This window comes from Macaca thibetana, chromosome 14, assembly GCF_024542745.1.
Source record: "Macaca thibetana thibetana isolate TM-01 chromosome 14, ASM2454274v1, whole genome shotgun sequence".
Lineage (NCBI taxonomy): Eukaryota > Metazoa > Chordata > Mammalia > Primates > Cercopithecidae > Macaca > Macaca thibetana.
The window spans coordinates 53448546-53471432 of NC_065591.1; the positions used below are offsets into that span (position 1 = coordinate 53448546).

The following is a 22887-nucleotide window of genomic DNA, read 5'->3' on the forward strand; positions in this document are numbered from 1 at the left end:
CCCGCTCCCATTATAGTGAGACCAGGGATAGGCGCCCTTCATGGGCATTCAAAAAAGAGTCCACTTTTATTATTTCCTTCACCCTCCCTTCCTTTAGTTGCCAGTTTCTCCTTGTCCATTCCTCCATCTTACTGTCTCATGATTGCCTATTTACCTGTTTCTTTGTTACACTGTAGATTATTTGAGGGCTAGGATCTCAGCCCCTGGCAGGCCTGCCTTTATTCAGCTATCCATATTAAGTCCTAATTCTCTGCAGGCCCTGCGCTGCCCTTGGGATGGCTGCAGGGACCAGCATCATTGCAATCTCATGTGACTTACATTCTAGCAGAGACAACAGATGCTAAATAGTCATGCAGGCATATTCTCTCTGATCACAACTCTTCACATTTTTTTTTCTCAAGTTATGGTCAGTGCAGTCTGTCTAAGATGGAAAAGAGGAAAAAAAGGAAAGGAAATATATAATAAACTCTCCCCTTTTCTAATTAACCATTCAGAATGGTTAAAGTTTTACAAATCATTGAATAACGGTCATCTATCCAGACTCAGTGCCCTTATGTTCCAGATATCTGAGGTTTCCTTGTTTGAGGAGTGTTCCATCCCTGCGGGGCTGAGGGGGAAGAGACAGGTAAGTCCCATCTATTCCCCTTTCCTTACCACATCCCCATTCACAGCAGGAAGAACCTAACTATTCAGGCAGACAGGATGCCTTTTATTATTGTTTTTTAAAATTATAGATTCGGGGGGTGCATGTGCATTATGCTGGGCTTTGGTCTTCTAGTGAACCTGTCACCCAGGTAGTGAGCACAGTACCCAATAGGTAGTTTTTCAACCCTTGCCCCCTCTTTTCCTCCCCACTTTTGGAGTCTCCAGCACCTGTTGTTTCCATCTTTAGGTCCATGTGTACCCATTGTTTAGCTCCACTTATAAGTGGGAACATGTGCTACTGATTTCCTATTTCTGAGTTATTTCACTTAGGATTATGACCCATTCATGCACACATCTCAGGTATATTTACCCAAATGCCTGTACCCCCACTGTGTCTTAGAAGGAAATAACATGTGCAAAGGACATGATTTCATTCTTTTTTATGACTTTTTAATGGCTTTTTTATGCCCGTTCTTTTTTACGGCTGTATATATGGTACATATATATATATATTCTATGGGGGGTGTGTGTGTGTGTATATATATATATATCACTTTTTAAATCCAATTATCTGTTGATGAGCACTTAGATTGATCCTATGACTTTGCTATTGTGAACCTGCTGTGAGTGCAGGTATCTTTTTGGTAAAATTATTTCTTTTCTTTGGGTGTATACCCAGTAGTGAGATTGCTGAGTTGAATGGTAGTTCTATTTTTAGTTCTTTCAGAAATCTTCATACTGTTTTCCACAGGAGTTGAACTATACATTAGACTGTTCTCACAGTGATAATAAAGACACACCTGAGGCTGGCTAATATATAAAGAAAAGAGGTTTAATTGACTCACAGTTCCACATGACTAGGGAGGCCTCACAATCGTGGCAGAAGGTGAAGGAGGAACAAAGTCACATCTTACATGACGGCAGGCAAGAGAGCACGTGCAGGGGAACTCCCCTTTATAGAACCATCAGATCTCATGAGACTTATTCACTATCACAAGAGCAGCATGGAAAAGATCCACCCCCATGATTCAATTACCTCCCACTGAATCCCTCCCATGACATGTAGAAATTATGGGAGCTACAATTCAAGATGAGATTTGGGTGGGGACACAGCCAAACCGTATCATTCCACCCCTGGCCCCTCCCAAATCTCATGTCCTCATATTTCAAAACCGGTCATGCCTTCCTAACAGTCGTCCAAAGTCTTAACTCATTCTAGCATTAACTTAAAAGTCCAAGTCCAGTGTCTCATCTGAGACAAAGCAAGTCCCTTCTGCCTATGAGCTGGTAAAATCAAACACAAGTTAGTTCCTTCTAAGATACAAATAGGGGTACAGGCATTGGGTAAATATACTCATTCTAAGTGGGAGAAATTGGCCAAAGCAAAAAGGTTACAGCCCCATACACGTCCGAAATCCAATAGTGCAGTCACTAAACCTTAAAGTTTCAAAATGATCTCCTTTGGCCCCATGTCTCACATCCAAGTCATGCTGCTGCAAGAGGTGGGCTCTCACAGCCTTGGGTAGCTCTGTCCCTGTGGCTTTATAGCCCCCCTCATGGCTGCTTTCATTGGCTGGCATTGAGTGTCTCTGTGGCTTTTCCAGGTGCACGGTGCAAGCTGTTGGTTGATCTACCATTCTGGACAGTGCCCCTCCTCTCACAGCTCCACTAGGCACTACCCCAGTGGGAAGTCTGTGTGAGGACTCCAACTCCACATTCCCCTTCCACATTGCCCTAATAGAGGTTCTCCATGAGGGCACTGTCCCTGCAACAGACCTCTGCCTGGACATCCAGGTGTTTCCATATTTCCATACATCTTCTGAAATCTAGGCGGAAGTTCCCAAACCTCAATTCTTGTCTTCTGTGCACCTGCAGGATCAACCAACACCACATGGAAGCTGCCAAGGCTTTCGGCTTCCACTCGCTGATGCCACAGCCTGAGCTGTATGTTGGCCCCTTTTAGCCACAGCTGGGGTGGCTGGGATGCAGGGTACCAAGTCCCAAGCTGCACACAGTAGGGGTGCCCCAGGCACATGAAACCATTTTTCCCTCCTAGTTCTCCAGGCCTGTGATGGGAGGGGCTGCTGTGAAGGTCTCTGATACAACCTGGAGGCATTTTCCCCATTGTTTTGGTGAGTAACATTCTGCTCTTTGTTACTTATGCAGATTTCTGCTGCTGACTTGAATTTTTCCCCAGAACATGGGTTTTTATTTTCTACTGCATTGTCAGGCTGCAAATTTTTCAAAGTTTTACACTCTGCTTTCTCTTAAATGCTTTGCCACTTAGAAATTTCTTCCACCAGGTACCCTAAATTATCTCTCTCAAGTTCAAAGTTCCACAAATCGCTAGGGCAGGGGCAAAATACTGCCAGTCTATTTGCATAGCAAGAGTGACCTTTACTTCAGTTTCCAACAAGTTCCTCATCTCCATCTGAGACCATTTCAGTCTAGACTTTATTGTTCATATCACTACCAGCCTTTTGGTCAAAGCCATTCAACAAGTCTTTAAAAAGTTCCAAATTTTCCTACATCTTCCTGTCTTCTGAGCCCTCCAGGTCTCTAGGAAGTTCCAAACTTTCCTACATTTTCCTATCTTCTTCCGAGCCCTCCAAATTCTTCCAACTTCTGCCTGTTATGCAGTTCCAAAGTCACTTCCACATTTTCAGCTATCTTTAAAGCAGTGCCTCACTACCCGGCACAAATTTGCTATATTAGTCCATTTTCATGCTGCTAATAAAGATACACCTGACACTGGGTAATTTATATTTAAAAAAAGGTTTAATTGCTTCACAGTTCAGCATGGCTGGGGAGGTCTGAGGAAACTTACAATCACGGCAGAAAGTGAAGCAAACACGTCCTTCTTCATGTGGCAGCAGCAAGGAGAAGTGCAGAGCAAAGGAAGGAAAAAGGCCCTTATAAAAACATCAGATCTTGTGAGACTTATTCACTACCATGAGAAAAACATGGGAAAGATCTGCCCTCATGATTCAATTACCTCCCACAGCGTCACTCCCATGGCACATGGGGATTATGGGAGCTACAATTCAAGATGAAATTTGGGTGGGGACACAGCCAAACCATATCAAACTAATATACATTCCCACCAATAGTGTATAAGTGTTCCCTTTTCTCCACATCTTTGCCAACATGTTATTTTTTGACTTTTTAATAATAGCCATTCTGACTGGTATGAGATAGTATTTCATTGTGGATTTAATTTGCATTTCTCTGATGAATTTAGTGACAATGAGCATTTTTTTCATATATTTGTTGCCCACTTGTATGTCCTCTTTTGAAAAGTGTCTGTTCATGTCCTTTGCCCACTTTTTAATGGAGTTACTTGGAGTTTTTTTTATTTGTTCAAGTTTCCTATACATTCTGGATATTAGTCATTTGTCAGAGGCAGAGTTTGCAAATATTTTCTCTCATTCTGTAAGTTGTCTATATACCCTGTTGATTGTTTCTTTTGCTGTGCAGAAGCTTTTTAGTTTAATTAAGTCTCATTTGTCTATTTTTGTTATTGTTGCATTTGGTTTTGAGGTCATAGTCATAAATTCTTTGCCTAGGCCAATGTCCAGAAGAGTTTCTCTTAGGTTTTCTTCTAGTATTTTTATAGTTTCAAAGCCTACATTTAAGTCTTAATCCATCTTGAATTAATTTTTATGTATGGTAAGATGTAGGGGGTCTATTGTGATTCTTCTGCATATGCCTAGCCAGTTTTCCCAGAATCCTTTCCCCATTGTTAATTTTTGTTGACCTTTTTGAAGATCAGTTGACTGTAGGTGTGTGGCTTCATTTATGGGTTCTTTATTCATTCCATTGATCTATGTGTCTATTTTTGTGCCAGTACCATGCTGTTTTGGTTATCATAGACTTGTAGTATTGTTTGAAGTCAGAAAATGTGATATCTCTACTCCAGCCTGTTGTAGATGCCCTTCCTCACCTCACAGTAAAGGAGGCCACTGCTGGGCCTTGGGGAGGTCAGCATTGTGTCAAGAACAAATCTAAGAAAAAAGTCTACTTGACTACAAGAGATTTTATTGAGTTGTTTTTGTTTTGTTTTGTTTGGAGGATGGTGCCTTCTGCTTTTATTTACCAATTTATTCACAAAACATTTAAAATATACCAAAAATAATAAAAAAGAACCAGCTACACCCATGTATCCTGATGTAAATAATCATGGTTGATTAAACAGATGTGAATATTTGGAAACTTTTGTTTCAGAATTCCTCCATTCTGGTACACTCCCTTTCTTGAAGAAATAAAATGTTATGAATACAACTGAAGACATCCTCCATCCCTTCCTTGCCTCCCACCTCAGAGGTAGCCTGCACATTTCTATATTTTTATTATATGTGAGCATCCATAAACAATACATGCTATTTTTCTGCATTTCTAAGATACGCACAAATCGTAACCCATATATGTCATTTTGCAAATTGCCTTTTCTACATCATATTATATTTTTGAGAGTTGGTGATGTTGCTGCCTATAAATGTTGTTCATTATTCTACCTGCTGTACAGTATTCTATTATTGTAGAAGCCCTGGTCTATCCATTCTCCTGCTGGAAAACACAGGCAAGTAGTTTCCACATTTTTTGCCATTGTAAATACTGCCTCAGTAAACATCTTTATACATGTCTTCTTTTGCACGTGGTCATGAGTTTCTGGAGGGTGGACAGCTAGATGTAAAATTGCTGTGTGCACTGTCTAGGCAATTTTCAGCAAGTTGTATCCGCCTTGCTGCCATTTCCTTAACCATGAAATGAGAACCCAGTTTATGACTTGGTAGCTCCCTCATAGAGAAAATGTGAGAACCTAAAATTTTAAATAATAATTCCAGAAAGTGTTTCCAATGCGTCAAAGGAAAAAATCATCTGTTCCTAGTGGATACAGAGCTTAGCCAGTGACACAATGGGAATTGCGGAAATGTAGAATGTTCTCTACTCTACATATGATTGTCCTGGATGGCTCTGCACTCTCTGCCCGCTCTGTGCCCCTCATCTCCCAATGGCCATCCAGACTGACCCTTTCTCCAACAAGTCCCTGACCCCACTGGGCTCCCCAGTCTGAGCTCTTTGGAGCTGACACTCCCTGTCCAGATCTGGTTTGGGCTCAGCTCCGCAGCTGGGCCTGGGGCTTTTCCTTCAGGTCCATGAACGTCTCAGGCTGGTGAGAGGACTGGCATGGAGCTGGGCAGGAAAGCCACTTATATTTGAGACCTGTAGATTTTCTTACCGTTTCTTCTCTCTCTTTTTCTCTCTTTCTCTCTCCCTCTCTCTTTACTCTTTCTCTCTTTCTTTCTCTTTCTCTCTCTCTCTCTCTTTCGCTTGTAGTGTAACCTAATAATTGAACTGTTGATAAATTATTACATTTGGGAATACAAAATGTTGACTCCATACAAGAAAACAAGTGTCCCTTTGCCTGACACTTGAGGCACTTCAATATATAGAGATTTTTAGGTTCAGTCTGAAAGTCAAGACCTCTAGACTGCATGGCAAAAGATGTAAGGCAGAAGACAATCTTACTGGGGAAATTCGTGGTCTTTAAGCCAGCAACATGAAGGACTGGAAGACCATGATGTGCTCTGTAAACCCGCACCACTGCAATTCCTAGCTCGGCCCCACAATATGCCACCACAGCACCCTCCAGTTCGGCATTAGTTTCTTCCTAACGTCCACCCTGCCTGAAGTGACATGCTGGGGCATGTGGAGACTCAGCTCCAGGTTCCTGGACGGGCTCAGCCACCCCCAGAAAGCTAATGAATGCTCAGCCAGGGCTGCCAGATGCCCAGGGGACAGAGCAGGAGATGCCGCGGAAAGGGGCTTTCCCTGCAGTTCAGGAGGGCCCTGTCCCCAGGCCCAGAAGTAGAAGGGAAAGCGGCTGGAAGCTGTGTTTTGCCGGTTAACAGTAATGTGGGTAGTGCTGCAGAGAAAGGCAGTCTTGGGGCGTCAAGCTGGAGAGCACCAACTGCAGAGTCAGCTACACTCAGGACCTCTGGCCAGCCCTGCCTTCACCTGCTGTTTGGCCTGATGGTCTAACTTCTCTGATTCTCCACTACCCACTCCATATTACGTTTTTGAGACTTGTCAATGTTTTACATTAGGGCTAACTGGGACGCACACAAAGCTGGTAACTTGGCCGGGGAGGGAAGGTAGGAAGGAGCAGAGCTGGCTGCAGGTGTCTGGTCCTGACCACTCCTCTATGCCACCCTTGAAGAGCTTGCTGACTTTCTCATGACGTTCTCCCATTCCAGGAGTTGCAAGTGCGTTGTCCTGGCTGGAGCACGGTGTCAACCATGGCAGACTAAGGCCAGCAGTGACGGCTTGAACGCCAGGCTGGGGGGCTGGGAATTTTCCTGAAGATTGCACAGGACGGAGGTTGGCTTGGAAAGACCATGGTGGGACTGAGGAACAGTCCTCCCACACACAACCTCCATGGGCTGTTGCAAGCCTGGAGGCCAGAGAACACAGGGGCCTGGGATGCCTCGGGGCCAGGGGGAGGCAGTGAAGGAGATGGCTGCCTTCCATAGAGCTAGTCGCGGAGGCAGAAGAGGAGGGTGTGGGGCGTGAGGTGGACTGCGCCCCGGCTGGCCAATGGCCGGGCTGCGGCCCCTCCGCAGGGCGGGGTGGGCCTGGTGGGCGGGCGGGGCTCGGGGGGGGCGGGGGCTGGTGGGCGGTCAGGGCGCGGGCTGCGGGCTCTCTCGGGTACCAGCGCTGCCGCACCCTGCCGCGCTCCCGCACCCGCGGCTCGCCCACCGCGCCGTTCTCGCTCCCGCAGCCGCACCCGCAGCCCGGCGGCCTCCCGGCCGGAGCGAGCAGATCCAGTCCAGCCCGCAGCGCAGCTCGGTCCAGTCAGGGTGGGTGAGGGGCGGCGGTGGAGGAGGGGACGACTTGGCTGAGCTCAGCCTCCCTTGAGTGGGTGTGGGGCGGGGCACTCGAGTAGAACCCGACGCCAAGGGGAGGGGGCTGACCTGTGCTCTGCCCACCCCAGATAGGGGTTGAGAGAGGATTGGGGTGGAAGTAGGGGTCGGGCACTCTGACTTGGTGGAGGAGGGGTTAGGGTTTGAACCGGGGACTAAGTCGAGGTGAGCTGGGGCTTGGGAGCTATTAGCGTAGAGGATCCGGGTTCGGTTGCTCTGGCGAGGGCTCCAGCATCGCAGGTGAGAGGCAGAGCTCAGCTTGTGCTGGAGGATGGGGGTGAGGGGTCCTGGGGCGATCCGGGCTCGGGCTGGAGCGGGTGGGGTCGCATCTTTTCGGGTGTAGAGGAGCTGCGTTTTCAGTGGCCTCAGTTTCCTCCTGTCTCCGGGCGGGTGCGGGAAAGAGGGGCGCCAGGGGCGGGCGGCTGGGCGGAGCGGGGCGGGGCGGCGGGCCAGGCAAGGGGGGTGGTCCGCGCGCCTCTGATCGCGTTCCGGGACACACAGGCGGCGGCTGCGGGCGCAGAGCGGAGATGCAGCGGCTCGGGGCCACCCTGCTGTGCCTGCTGCTGGCGGCGGCAGTCCCCACGGCCCCCGCGCCCGCTCCGACGGCGACCTCGGCTCCCGTCGAGCCCGGCCCGGCTTTCAGCTACCCACAGGAGGAGGCCACGCTCAACGAGATGTTCCGCGAGGTTGAGGAACTGATGGAGGACACGCAGCACAAATTGCGCAGCGCGGTGGAGGAGGTGGGTGCGCGATGGCGGCGCGGGGCTCTGGGAAGAGCCAGGCTGGGGGCAGCGAAGGCTGGGAAGGCGTGGAAGAGCGCTGGCCAGGGACCTGGGGTCCCGAGCAGGGGCTGGGAAGGGCCCACAGCCGATGCAGAGTGGCCTGGAGGCAGCGCAGGGTGATCCCTACTCCCGCCTCGTTTTGCCTCCTTGCCAAGAAGTCTGGATCTGAGCCTGTGCACCGAGAGGCTCTGCAGCTGGACCCTCCCGAGGTAGCTGGGGCCACCTGCCTGCAGTTGGAGTCAGGCATGCCGTTGGCCCTCCCTATTGTAAGCGAAGGTTTGCAGGGCCCCTGGTATTCCAGTACTGTGGTTTCACAGAGACCCGGGGCAAGCTCCAGGCATCGCCAAGTTCTAGCTTGTCTGTTATGCTTTGAGCTTGTTAGGATGCCACGCAGGGACAAAGAGGCAAAGAGCCCTGAGCTTTGCTGGCAGTCTGTCTGGGCTGTCTTGCTTCTCATGCAATGTGGGGGCAGAGAGGGAAGATGGAAATCCCAAATCTCAGCACTGTATGAGTGGCGGATGAGGATGTGAGAGGCAATCCCCCTTCCACCCAACAGTGCTTTGCAGTTGTCCTGGGCTCACGTCCTCCTCTGCCACTCAGTAACAGGGTGACATTGGGCAAATCATTTATATCCTGCACCTCAGTTCCCTGTGAGAACTAAATGTCATAAGTGTGGGCATCTGGCAAGTAATAGGTGCACAGTATTTAGCAACTATTATTATCAGATACCACGTACCTTAGCAAAGTTTTGCCTAGCTTCTGCCCTCCATCACCTCCAGGTCTAAACACTGTGGGTGGCGTCTTGTTCTGTCCTCTGTGATGGGCACCCACGCATGCCAAGGGCTGCCTGGGAAGAAGATGTCACTGACCCTGCCCTCTCCATCCAGGTGCGGGGAGCTGTCCCTGGTGCCTGAGGTGGGTAGGCGTGGGCGCTGTTGGGCCGGGCTCTGTCTGTAGCCTGTGTCTAGAGAGGAGCCAGCCATCCCAGTGAAGGAGCCAGCAGGAAACTAATGTCCAGGCTGGTTAACCCCTGGTCTGGTTTCACATCCCTGCTCTCTCCAGCTTGGTAGCCCCCTTGGACAAAGCCTTAACTGCTGGCCCTCGTCTCCAGGGAGAAGTTGCTTTCTCCTCGCAGCCCTTTGTAGTTTGGGGCTATTTCCCCTTCCACTCCACAACAGTTAGCCTGTGGAGTTTGCAGTGAAGGGGACACTGGCTTTGGAGGCAGTGACTTGGGCAGCTGTCCTTGAATATCCACTGGACAGGCCCAGATCCCGAGACCCATGATCTTTCTGTTTCCTGTGATTGCAAAACTATCATGACATGGAGCAATTAAAGGCTGAAGGGATTCAGATAGGCCCCCATGTCTCTTAACTCTGAAGCTTCAAATTAAATGGGGTTCGTGATGCCTCTGGTTCTAAGGCAGGCCGTCTGCTTTCCTTATACAGGTTCTAGAACTTTCCCTCCTGCACACAGATTCCTAGTAAGACTGAGTAAGTCACCTCTATGTTTTTGTGCCCACCACTGTTCAGAAAGTCTGCAGCCTGGTCCTCTGACGTTAGCTTCTGGTGAGGCAGGAGAGGGAGCAGCAAGGGCCTCTTCAGTCTCTTCTTTAGCAGAGCGGTGTGGGGCTCTGCGGGACCTAGTGACGGGGTCTTCTCCATGGGCGTTATCCACACTGGGCTTTGCCAAGACCCCAGCTTTCCTCCCTCTAGATGTGGCTCTGTGTAGGTTGGGGGTTGAAGTTTGCCACCAGAGGAGATGCTGTCTCTTCTATCCCACTGTTTCCCAGAAGTGTCCTCGCTGGCCGTGGGTACAGGATGAGAGAGGTTGAATACCATGGCAGGAGAACAGGCAGTGGGGACTGACCTTCCCTCATCCAGTCCCTGCTCTGCCACTTACTGGCAATGGCATCCTGAGTCTGAAGTGGAGAAATGTCCACCTCTTAGGGTAAGGTGAGAATTCAATGAGATGATGCAAATAAAGCAAATCCGTGAGTTGGGCAGCCGTCCTTGAATATCCACTGGTCAGGTCCAGAGCCCAAGATCCATGATCTTTGTTTCCTGTGATTGCGAAACAATCATGACATGGAACAATTAAAGGGTGAAGGGAGTCAGATAGGCCCCAATGTCTCTTAACTCTGCAGCTTCAAATTAAATTGAGCTTGTGATGCCTGTGGTTCTCAATAGAATCTATCTTTTAAAATATCTTAAAGCATTAAAAATTAATCTTAAAATGTTAAAAGTATCTTTTAGATATCTTCAAAAATAGAATACAATAGATTGTTAATAGACTGTGGTTATTAGTATTAATTTTTTGTAAAGAGACTACCAGAATGCCCCTTAAATCTCATAGACACAGGATAATTGGCATTTAGTCATTGTTCAGGGGAAAAATAAAAAAAGACCTGGGCCAGATGCATTATTTGTTTACATAGTTGCATCATGAATCTGCTTTCAAGAAACTTCCTGGCATTATCAATGTTCCAGCTGGCTCAAGCTGTTGAAGTTTCTTAAGGGGAAGGACAAAGCAGGTCTAGTTGTACAGCCATTATTGGGAAAAGCAAATCTTCAAATGGCTTCAATCAGGGATATTACTACTTCCTACATTACTGTTCTGTATGCTACCAATGTATTCTGAAGATATAACCACTCTGTTTCTCCTCCCCTTATTGCTAGCTCTGTAACTCACTAGTTTTAGAATGTTCTTACTGCCTCACCTATTCTTAGCAAGAACTCCAATACCAAGCCTGGATTCATCTCTTTAATTTTTCCTACTATACCCCTTTTGCAGACACACAGATTTAACTCACTATAAATGCCATTTTTAACAGCATTCACATTCCTCCTCTATGAAACAGCTCCTTTTGCTTCAGACTTAAGTTTCTCTTGCTAGTGGCAATAATAGTTGCGGTTGAAATTTCCATTGTAGACTATACTTTTAGTTCATGGTGCCATTTAAGAACCGTTAGCTCATTCTGTTGAAATAACCAGTGGCTGAGCTGGGGGGAAAAGTTTTATAAAAAGACTATCTGCTCAGCCTAGAGGAAACTCTAGGTTTGGCAACTTGTCAATTATTTGAAAGCCAAACTGATCCCTATGGGAATTTAAAAAACACTAAAACATTCTCTTCTTCTGGGTGGATCCTCTCCAGCACCTTCAGTCTTCTCTTCCCAGCTGTATCTTTTCTGTCACTAACCAGAGTGGTAACTGAGGGCAAGGTCCTTTGCTTTAAAAAAAAAAAAAAAAAAAGTCATTTTCTTGCCCATTCTGCCTTCTCTCTCAGCACCGTTTCTTCTGCCCTTTGTTGGCAAGCTCTTCAAACACGTGATATCAACTGTCTGCTCTTCCTGCTTCTAGCTATCCATTCCCTTCAGAACTCTGGCAAAACAAACTGGCTTCTTTTGAAACTGCCTTCTTAAAGGGCAATATGATGAAAACAGCTATGAATTTCATCTTTGCTGTGTGGCAGGTAGTGTCTTTCATGCCTTAATTCTTGTATCTACGTCATGGTCCTTGATTCTTATATCTACTCAACAAAGTAGTACATCCCTATTTTACAAATGAGCAAGCTGAGGTTTAGTGGGATTTGGTATCTTGTCCAAAGTCATACAGCTACTTTGTGGCAGAGCCAGGACTTGAACCCACCTTGTCTGACTCCAGAATCCTGGTACTTTCCACTGTGTTCCTCTCTGAGGATGCTGCAGGCAACGACTTGACTCATCCAGTGGCCATCTCTCAATGGCTTGATCCTTCTAGACTTACTTAGAGTCTTTCCCACCTAGAAGGCCCCAACCCAGATGTAGCTCCCATCTCCTACACCTAATTCTAGCCAGTTCCCTGACTCCCCTCTCTTTCTGGTCTACTCGTTATATTATTTTCCCTCTAGCCTTCTGGAACTTGCTGTAGCTCCCTATTGCCCGGAACAGAGATTCTTAACGGGGGGGTCAGAGGGAGGGGAGGGAAATCCTCAGAATCATCTGAGAAGCTCAGTAACATCGGGGGTCTCACCTCTGGAAATCCCAATTCAGCAGGTCCATGAAGGGATCCAGATATGTCTATTTTTTTAACTTTTGGACGTGACTCTGTAATCACAGCTTTCCCATTAAGATTGCTGTGAATATTCAGGGCATCTGGTGCAACGGCTCAGATATTGTCAGTGCCCCAAACATGGGGGCTATTCTTAGAATTATTGTTGTTATGAAGCCAGTGATCAAGTTTCAAACATCTCAGCAGCCATCTCAGAATCCAGCACAGCACTGTGTACATGGTGGCCACTGACTAAGTCCTTGTTGAGCCTTTCTGCCTACCAGGTTTTCTTCACACTTCGAGTTTAGTGTTTTCGTGTTGCGTTGAGACATGAGGATTCTTTCCTTCTATCCTCCTCAACTCAGCAAACCTGGTGATTAAAGCAGGGGCTCATCTAGTACTTGAGGGGATAGAGGACAGTGATTTTTTAAAGAGGAAAATATTTTTTGAGCATTCTTTTTTAAAATAAAAATAGCCCACAGTCAAAACTAGCAGTGTAGAAAAATTGCCATATATCAAGTAGAACTTCTCTTTGTGTCTCTCATTTTAAATTCCTAGAGAGAGTATCTGATTGGCTCAATTAGTCTATGATGTGGCCTCCCTTTGGGTCCCATCAGCTGTGAACAGGTGACATTGTCAACTGCCCGCTCATCAGGGCTAGGACAGGGTCATAATCTGGAAGGGGAAGCTGAGTGCAGACATGAAGTCACTGACGTATCTGGTATAGATGTTATGGAGGATCATGAGACTGGAGGATTTGAGGACAGTGGCCGCAGAAACCTGACACCAGAGAAGAACATACGTTCAGGAAGACCAGAAGGGGTGTGGACCCCGGGAACTGGTTAACTGATCCTCTACAAAGGTCCCTTTCCAAGGATTTCCTACAAGGGTACCCAAGAGGTAGGGTGGGGAAGGAGACACAGCTGTGGCCCTACCTACAGGGAGTAAGTTTAGGTTCCCTCCATCCCCTGCCCCTGCCACCACCACCAGCAGGCCCTGCCATAAGGATTTAAGAGCAAATAGTGTATTTGGGATGTGTTCCCAGAAGACACTAGCAGGAAGTGGGGAAGTGAGATGAAAGAAAAGAAAGACAATCAACGGTATGCCCACAAGCAGGTTACTGCTCCGGGCATCTAGAGCTCCATCCCACTGGGGGCCTCAGAGGGAGACTACGTAGATTCTATATGCTTTAGAATTGTCTAGCGAAGGGAGAAGCTGGAGTGCTTACCTTCATAGCCTGTCTGTCACTGCTAGGATGTTAACTCCCTAGCACTTGGGGCCTGTGCAGACTGAGCATACTTTGGTGACCAGAGAATGCCCTCGGAGAGAGACAGAGTTGGTTGTTGGCATGTGTGGGAACTGGAGGCAGGTGACCTCCAGATTAGGCCACCAGGAGATGGGCAGGGCATCAACAGCATTTATACAGGGAGCAAGACTATCTAATGGAAACATGTTCAAAATCCAGCTCCACCGTTTTCTGGGAACCTGGGGAATTTATCTAGTCTTCCTGAGCCTCAGTTTCCCTATTTGTAATACGAGGACATTAACACCCATCTCCCAGAGGGGTTGTGAAATTTCAGTGCTGTAATATATATAAAACATTTAGTATAATATCTTATCATAGTGAGTACTCAATTAATAGCACCTATCATCATCATGATTCTTTGTAATTGCAGAAGAGGAAAAGAGATTTTTTTTTCTAATAGACTCTCATTTGTAACAAGAGAAAATAATTTTGCTCATTAAATTCATCGATTTAATAGATGGAGGCAGAAGAAGCTGCTGCCAAAGCGTCATCAGAAGTGAACCTGGCAAACTTACCTCCCAGCTATCACAATGAGACCAACACAAACACCAAAGTTGGAAATAATACCATCCATGTGCACCGAGAAATTCACAAGGTAAGTCGTGGCCAGCACTTCCTCCTTTCTATAGTGTCCAGTCCCATCAGAGAACTAAGCTTTTTTTTTTCTTTTTTATATGTGACACACAAGCCCAAAATACAATTGAGAATCATAAAATACAGATTGAAAACCAGAAGCAGTAATGTTACTGTTTAAAGTGGAGAGACAATGTATCAGGATCCTAAATTGCTTTTACATTTATGCAATATATTTAACCCTAGGCTTCCTGCCAGTCCAGTTGCAAAGGAATGTCCAGGGATTATCATTTGAAAAAAGAAGCAAATGAATGTCTAAAAAACACCCTTTCCTAGCATTACATTTGTGGAATTGATCTATCTCATAGGTTTTTATGTATGTCTCAGTGGGGATTGAACTAGAGATCATGTTACGGTGAATTGACCCACGCTTTTTTTTAGGAGGCATGTAAATATTATATTCCCCATTTCCAAAAGAGAAACCCTCTATTGCCACAAAATTAAACTCTCATCCATTTGCTGGTTGTGCGTTCAGAATTCTATAGCAGATTTTTCCCCAAACTACCACCTGTCTGAGTGCCTCTTGGTCTAACATCATGCATGAAGAGCAACCAGGTTCATTCCCATTCTGACCTGATGAAAAAAGCTCTGCAAATCTCGAGGAACATAGCACTAGCTTGCCCCTGGTGTGCAATGTCTCTGACATGATTTGGCAGGACTCTGAGAGCAAACTGCCTAAGACTGTGTGCTGTGCAGATATTCAGGATCATTGTTAGCATCCCATTGTGAATATCAAGGAGTTTGCCCCCTCAGCTCATCGCAACTCCTGTATGCAAGGCCACAGTGGCTTTCACAAAAGAGCCTCACTTTTGTTCAAGTGCCCAGATAATTACTTGGTTGAAACAACAGTGTTTCTGTGCCACAGAGCATAGGGGATCAATTTTCACGTGCCATTGCCTTGACTATAAAGTAGCTTTTGTGTGGCACTTCTGCCACTGCATAGTAATGGGTTCAGTTAGATGAATCAGCTACAGAGTGTATCCTCCAGGTAAATGAATGAGTTTACCTGCAGAACACAATCCTTTGGCATTGCTCATCTGTGACTGGAGAATGTTTTCAAGGTGATTGTTTTATTCTTGTCAAACCCAATATCAAGCCATCCTTTCTGACAGTAATTAACCAACAGGTTTGGTTGCTTCTTAAAGTTGCTTCTTGTAAATGTCAGAATACCTGAGTGTGAGTCCTACCAGTCTCTAGTGTGATTTTTGAAAAATTACTTAAATGTCTTGATTCTCACTAACTGCATTTATGAAATAAGGAGATCAACATCTATATTACAGTATTGTTCAGGTCAAATGACCTAAAGTATATGAAAGTTCATTGTAAACTGTAAAGTGCAATGCAAAAACCAGTATTCTTATTATTACTGTTATTATAATAAAGTTATTTTATCAACACAGTGCAGTAGTTCTCAAATGGGTTTTATAGAGCACTAATCTTCAGCCGGGTGTGATGGCTCATGCCTGTAATCCCGGCACTTTGGGAGGCTGAGGTGGGAGGATCACTTGAGGTCAGGAGTTCCAGACCAGCCTGGCCAACATGGTGAAACCCCATTTCTAATAAAAATACCAAAAAAAAAAAAAATTAGCCTTAGCCGGGCATGGTGTCATATACCTGTAATCCCAGCGACTCGGGAAACTGAGGCAGGAGAATCACTTGAACCTGGAGGCAGAGGTTGCAGTGAGCCGAGATCACACCACTGCATTCCAGCCTGAGTGACACAGCGAAACTGTCAAAAAAAAAAAAAAAAAAAAAAAGGCCAGGCACGGTGGCTTATGCCTGTATTCCCAGCACTTTGGGAGGCCAAGGCGGGCGGATCACCTGAGGTCAGGAGCTTGAGACCAGCCTGGCCAACATGGCGAAACCCTGTCTCTACTAAAAATACAAAAATTAGCTGGGCATGGTGGCACACACCTATAGTCCCAGCTACTCGGGGAAGCTGACGCAGGAGAATCACTTGAACCCAGGAGGTGGAGGTTGCAGTGAACCGAGATCATCGCACGACTGCACTCCAGCCTAGGTGATAGAGTGAGACTCTGTATCAAAAAACAAACAAACAAACAAAAAACACTAGCCTTATGCAATGCTTCATAAAAGAAGGACTCAGTAGTAGTGATACATATTTGGAAATCATCTTATATATTCTTCTTCTGGAGATATATATATAAAGAAAAATATAAATTGTTATAATAAAGGTTCTGATAAGTCATGCAACCCATACATACAGGCTTGTAGAATTTTTAAAAATATGACATTGGTTAATTCTATAAAAAGCTGGCATAAAGGAAGAGATCATTTCTTTTGGGGAGAGGAATTACTTAGGTAAAAATGTAAAAGCATGGTAATTAAGATGTGGTCCTTACCTTCTCAGAACTAGAATTTGATTCCCTTCTGCAAATTAGTACAATAGTTTCCACTTTGTCCTGGCTGCAGATTCCTGTGATATTAGAGCTGGCAGAGACCTTAAAGATGATGTAGAAGTGAGGACATCTTGAATCAGAGAAAAGATATGATTTGTTCCAGGTGACATACTAGATGGTTATTGGCGACTGAGCCAGAGCTCAAAGAATACACATCTCCTAGCTCCTGAGCCAGCATCTTTTCTTTTCTTTCTTTCTGTTTTTGTTGTTGTTGTTTGTTTGTTTTTGAGATAGAGTTTCACTCGATCGCCCAGGCTGGAGTAGTGCAGTGGCACGATTTCAGCTCACTGCACCCTCTGCAGCCCAGGTTCAAGCAATTCTCCTGCCTCAACCTCCCACGTAGCTGGGATTATAGGCACCTGCCACTGTGGCTAATTTTTGTATTTTTAGTAGAGATGGGGTTTCACCATCTTGGTCAGGTGACCAAACATCTCTTCTATCCTTCATCAACAAACCAAACATTAGACATGACCTTTCATGGGGCAAGAACAGCCTGGGTTCTCTGTTAGACTTAGCTTTGAGATGCCTGCACCTGGTTACAGAATCAGAGGCAGACAATAGATACAGCAATGTTGGAACAAGTCTCTCATTGTACTTAAGCACTTTCTTGATGAAATGAAACCATTCACTCAAATCAGGTAGGGCTGCTAGAGCTAAAACCTGCTTGCTTTTCATGAAAGATGTTCAACTAAACACCCAGACTTGTAATTTGTCAAAAATAAAGTTGACATTGAGTTTCAAGTGATGAGCCCCAAGAATGATAGAAAGAGCTGACATCTTTGAGCATTTTGCTGGTTGTCAGGCGCTGTGTGGAGTGATTTCTCCGGATCCCCTCATTTCCTCCTCATAGCAACCCTATGAGGCTGACTCTTAACATCTTTTATCACTGTGCCCAGGGGAAGCTGCCCATCTCACAGCTGCCGAGGGAACTCAGAAAGAAAGCGGGGTGGGCATTTCGACTCCTATACTGGATGCCGCTGCTTCAGAAATTGGAAAACAAAACACAAAAACAACTTGTGGAATTTGTCCAGAATTCCTTCTATTTTACTTTCACTGTACCTGTTTTACTACAGATAACCAACAACCAGACTGGCCAAACGGTCTTTTCAGAGACAGTTATCACGTCTGTGGGAGATGAAGAAGGCAGAAGGAGCCACGTAAGTTGTAATTTCCCCTGTACTTGCACCCCAGTACACTCACTTTCATTCAGTTTGCCAACGGTGACTCAGATGCAGACCATGGGCAGGAGGCAGTGGAGTCTCCTGACTCATTTCTACCAAGATCCCTCAATGCCGACATTTCTGACCAGACTGATGCAGTCCAGTAATAGGTTACGCCTTCATGCACTTGGCATCAGAAACAACAGAGAAATTAAATTGAGTGGTCATTTGCATGGCCCATGTCAGCTTTGAAAGGGGGACAAGCGAGTACCAGACATGTTGACTGGGACTTTGGTAACAGACCTGGTGTATCAGGTGGTGAAATCCCCAAAGCGTCTGGGATGGCCACCCCTTTTGTAATCCCACCTCTGGTCAGGCAGTTTGAGAACAAGAACACCTTATGTGGAGCCCAATGGCCTAAAGGGAAAAAGACTGTCGGTCCATTCCAGGGCTAGGCTCTGGTCCCCCGTGATTGCTTCTGTCAGTTGCCTGTTGCTTAATCCAGAGGCAGGATGGATTTCACAGAATTATAGAGTCCTAAATTTGGAAGGGGTGTGATTTCACAGAAGGAAGACCTGGGCATAGGTCAGGGGATGACCCGGTTGGAGTCATTGGTCTCCTAACTCCCAGACCAGAGGTGGCTCAACTGCACTTCATCTTCTCAAAGAGATGCTGGCTTCGGATGCACACGTCTGCTGAGGAGTGGCCAGCAGGGAAAGTGTGCCTTGTTCATGGAGACTGCAAGCCAGCCCCTCTGTATCCAGATGGCTTATGCATCCTCAGCCTTCCCAGGGCACTGATGATTTTCCCCACCTCTTTTGGTCCTATGGCTGGAAGAGAACCAGTGTACTGATGACAGTTAGGAAGGTGGTGTTGTCTTGGTTAGTGGCTGATGGATTTTTTTCTTTGTTTTTGGCACAGTGCTCAACTGTCGGGAGCTGGCCAACATTTACAGCAGGCTGGGGGTCCAGCTGGCTGTGTGCAATGGTAGTGGACCCACCATCCAAGGGAGCCTGGGGGTGGGGGTGAGGAACTGTGCAGTGAAATGGAAAGGGCACTGGCTGTGGGGTCTAGAAGCCTCACTTTGTCCTACCAGTCAGGACACCTCGGTTTCCCCATCTTCAAGTGAGGTAACAATGTCCATCATCTCTCCCAGCCATGGCAGCACAGAAGCCTCTGAAACAAAGACAAGGTTGGCCGGGCGCGGTGGCTCACGCCTGTCATCCCAGCACTTTGGGAGGCTGAGGCAGGCAGATCATGAGGTCAGGAATTCGAGACTAGCCTGGCCAACATGATGAAATCCTGCCTCTACTAATAGTATAAAAATAGGCTGGGTGTGGTAGCACATGCCTGTAATCCCAGCTACTCGGGAGGCTGAGGCAGGAGAATCACTTGAACCTGGGAGGAGGAGGTTGCGGTGAGCCGAGATCGTGTCATTGCACTCCAGCCTGGGCAACAAGAGCGAAACTCCGTCTCAAAAAAAAAAAAGAGAGAGAGAAACAAAGACAAGGTTAACTAAGGCAGGGATGGAAGGAAGGCCAGCTTCCAAAGATGGGAGAGAGAGAAGAAAGCAAAACAAAAACCAGCCAGCCATAGGATATGATCATGGTTCTAGAGGGAAGCGGTTTAGAGTGTTCCAGATCTCAGGCTGTGTTGGGGGTTTGATGAAGCATTGAGGCCCGAGCAGAGTTGTGGAATGAAAAGGGCAGGGGAAACAGAACTCACAGGGCTGTGAATTAGGAAAAAATCTTTTGTTCTCAAGTAAAAAAAACTTAATCTATCATTGCACAATGGTACAGCTGTGCTCTGGGGAGGGCAGCAGCCATGCCTGTGAGCACACCTGCACCTGCTGGAGGACCAGGTGCACATGAGGCTGCCACACCTGCATCCCTTGCTGCCCCCTCCACCCCTTCAACAAGGCAGCTGTGTCCAGTTGGTGCCTTTTAGTCAGGGGAACTGAGACTCTGAGAGTGGGGTGGGGAAGAGACAAGATCTTGAACATGCCAAGGGCATGCTTGGGGCAGAAACTGGTTGCCTACACTTTTGTGCTGTGTGTCACTTTTCCCAAGCATGCATGGCCTTGTGTGCCCCTGTGTACTCTGCTTCAGATCTCATCTGGGAGGCCCAGAATCTCCACAGCTGCCCATGCAGTCTCCTCTGGCCATCGTGTGATGGAGAACACACCTTGGCCCCCTTGTGCAGGGCAGAATCTGAACCCCCATATATGACAGTTCTGAGAATGCAGGAGGTTGAGGGGAGAGCAGTAGATCTAAGAACCCCACATGCTGGAGGCTCACCAAGGTTGTGTTGATGCCTGCTCAGACCCACGGAATGTGAGTGTATTGGGTTTCTATATGAGAATAAATTCCCATTTGATTAACTAGAAGGGAGACCTGGGGCATTTGATGCTTGACTGGCCAGCATCTGGAAGATCCCGCAGGGCTTTGGAGAACAGATTGGAGACTTTTCAAGCCACCTGTGAGAAGGATGTCATATGGCAGAAAAGGTGGCATGTGTGCCTCACTACAGAGCTGCACTCATTGTGGGAGTGGCTTGCCCAGAGTCAGGGAAGTGAGATCTCGTTTCCCGTGTCCACAGAATTCTTTCATTCAACCGCCTTCCTATTCCTGGGCTCACCGTCGTCCTAACACAATTGATCTAGGGCTTCAGCAACGTCTTTACAGAGACACGGAGCTCCTTTCTCTGAATAGAAAGCGATAAAGACTAGTTTACTATCAAAGGAATGCAGGGGGCTCTGCATTCTCACCACTGTCCTATTCTATCATTTTGCAATTTAATGATTTTTACAGTTGACTCTGAAATGCATTACACACTACAGAAACTTTCTCTCAGAGGGAAAAGGGAGATTTGCCATGGCAAAGGACAAATCATATGCTGTGTAAACCTTAAAATACTACACACAGGAGCTGAATTTTCAGGATTTAAAATTTCCAGATGAATTCAATTAAAAGTAATCACCACGCACCCTCTACTTTCCTTTCTTCAAATGCTGGAATGTGTATTAATGTGTATGGTAACCCGAGGAGACTCACAGAAAGTTACAGAGAGTAACACTATATGCCTGTCTAGAAATTGCACGCAGTATGTGCAAGGCCCTGGTCTGTTTTTACACTCAAATGTGAAAGGGGAAAAGGACGCTGCAGCTTGTTATTTCACCTGAGCACCTCGGCTGATGGAGATGTGGTCTGATGTCTTTGTTGTGAGGCTTTTGTGCTGCACTTGCCGCCTGCCCCACTTCACAGGTCAGTGGCAGACGCCCTGATGCTGCGCTGCTTTTGCGCAGCATGTGGAAGCTAGAGCATGGGCAAGCCATTGTGCATTAATAGGACACTTTTATTTATGGAACCGTGTCCCCACATAGGAAGAGTCTGGCCCAATTAGCCAAGGCACCCTTTTTGTGGGATGCATCCTCTTTAAAATCCAACTCACAGCTCCAAGGCTTAGCACATCCTGCATGTTTTGTCCTTCTAGTTTCACATTAGAATATAATGTTAAAAAGTGAGCTGGGTTGTATCTAGGTGAACGCACCTCGTTTGAAGCTATAGGTTCAATCATATACAAGCAACTCCAAGATACTGGCCAAGACTTCTGAGAGGCTGAGTACAGTGGCACATACCTGTAGTCCCAGCACTTTGGAAGGCTGAGGTGGGAGGATCACTTGAAGACAGGAATTCAAGACCAGCCGGGGTAAGAAATTGAGACCCCTCTACAAAAAATAAAAAAATTAAAAAAATAGGTGGGCCTGGTGACACGTGCCTGTGGTTCCAGCTACTCAGGAGGCTGAGGCAGGAGGATCGCTTGAGCCCAGGAAGTCGAGGCTGCAGTGAGCTATGATTGCATCACTGCATTCCAGCTTGGGTGACAGTGATACCCTGTCTCTAGAGACAAACAAACAACAGACTTCTGAGGCCACAGGTGGATGCATTTCCTGCCCAAAGCACCCAGCTTGTAGAGATTTGAGTGACCCAGGGACTTCCTTGTTCCAGTGCTGGTGGTGGCTTTTTGACTGGGACAGCAGACTGAGGACAGTGACCATGGAGTTCTCGACAAGTGTGAGACCGCTTGTTGTGAGGATACTTTGCCTGTTAAATGTGTTGGAGCCTGGGGAGAGTGGGATGTTAAACCGTGGCCATCTTTTCCCATGGAGTAGTGAGCACCCATCACCTCCAAGCCCAGAGAGACCAAGCGAGAAAGTGGGAGAGGAAAGTGTGTGGAACAAGCCTTTCTCCCTCAGGCCTCAAGTTCTTCCCTGACCCCAACTTGTTCATTCATTCCAGAGTGGACAGTGGGGTGCTGGCTTTGTTTTCTCCCTGCGCCCTGGGTTTTGATGCTGAACTCCATTCATTTAATAGAGTGTCAGAGGGTACCATGATGAGGAATCCCTGGGGGCTTATTATTTTAACGGAATTGCACCAGGGGAGGGTGGGGCACCTCTAGAGGGACTCAATCAGTTCCCAGAGGATCTGCCTCCGGGGGAGACCTGCAAGGTCCAGGGAGGCTGGGGTGGTGGCTGGGTCCCAGGAAATGCAGCCCTTCCCTTCTGTCCATTTTGAGGCAGAATGAAGAAGTTTGAAGAAGGCGAGATGCAGACCTCGGTTCGAGCCCTGCATTGACTTTTGCAAGCTCTGCTCTCTGTGACTCGGTTTCTTCAACTATCAAATGGGGCTAATGATCCCTCTTTTACAAGACTGAGTGAGAATCTAGTGTGGCAAAGTTTATAAAAGCTCTTTGTGTGAGGTTCATTATTACTGAAGAGTAATTAAAGCTGGGTTCTAATTGGCTGGTTCCCAGCAACTTTACAGAAAAAGGAATGGCATGAGACTGGGGGGAAACGCGGAAGGCCTCCACAGGCACAGGCATCTTTCTTCTGACGTTTGTAGCCTCCAGCTCCTTTCATTCTGCAGCAGCCTGCCTCGCTCTCTGAGTGATGTGCTCTGCCAGAAGCTCTGTGCTCCTGGCCATGAGGCTGACT

General features: G+C 46.8%; 1 protein-coding gene across 3 annotated transcripts in view; it reads left to right on the forward strand.

Moving 5' to 3' along the window:
* Positions 1-6902: 6902 nt before the first annotated feature.
* DKK3 (dickkopf WNT signaling pathway inhibitor 3) overlaps positions 6903-22887 on the forward strand; it is a 46745-nt gene continuing 30760 nt past the window's right edge. The window contains exons 1-5 of one of the 3 annotated variants that reach the window (XM_050757439.1): positions 6903-7026; positions 7427-7505; positions 8070-8308; positions 14139-14276; positions 17808-17891. In XM_050757439.1, the coding sequence (XP_050613396.1) occupies positions 8096-8308; positions 14139-14276; positions 17808-17891 (435 nt within the window). In that variant the 5' untranslated portion in view covers positions 6903-7026; positions 7427-7505; positions 8070-8095. The other 2 variants (XM_050757437.1, XM_050757438.1) reach the window with 2 other exon arrangements.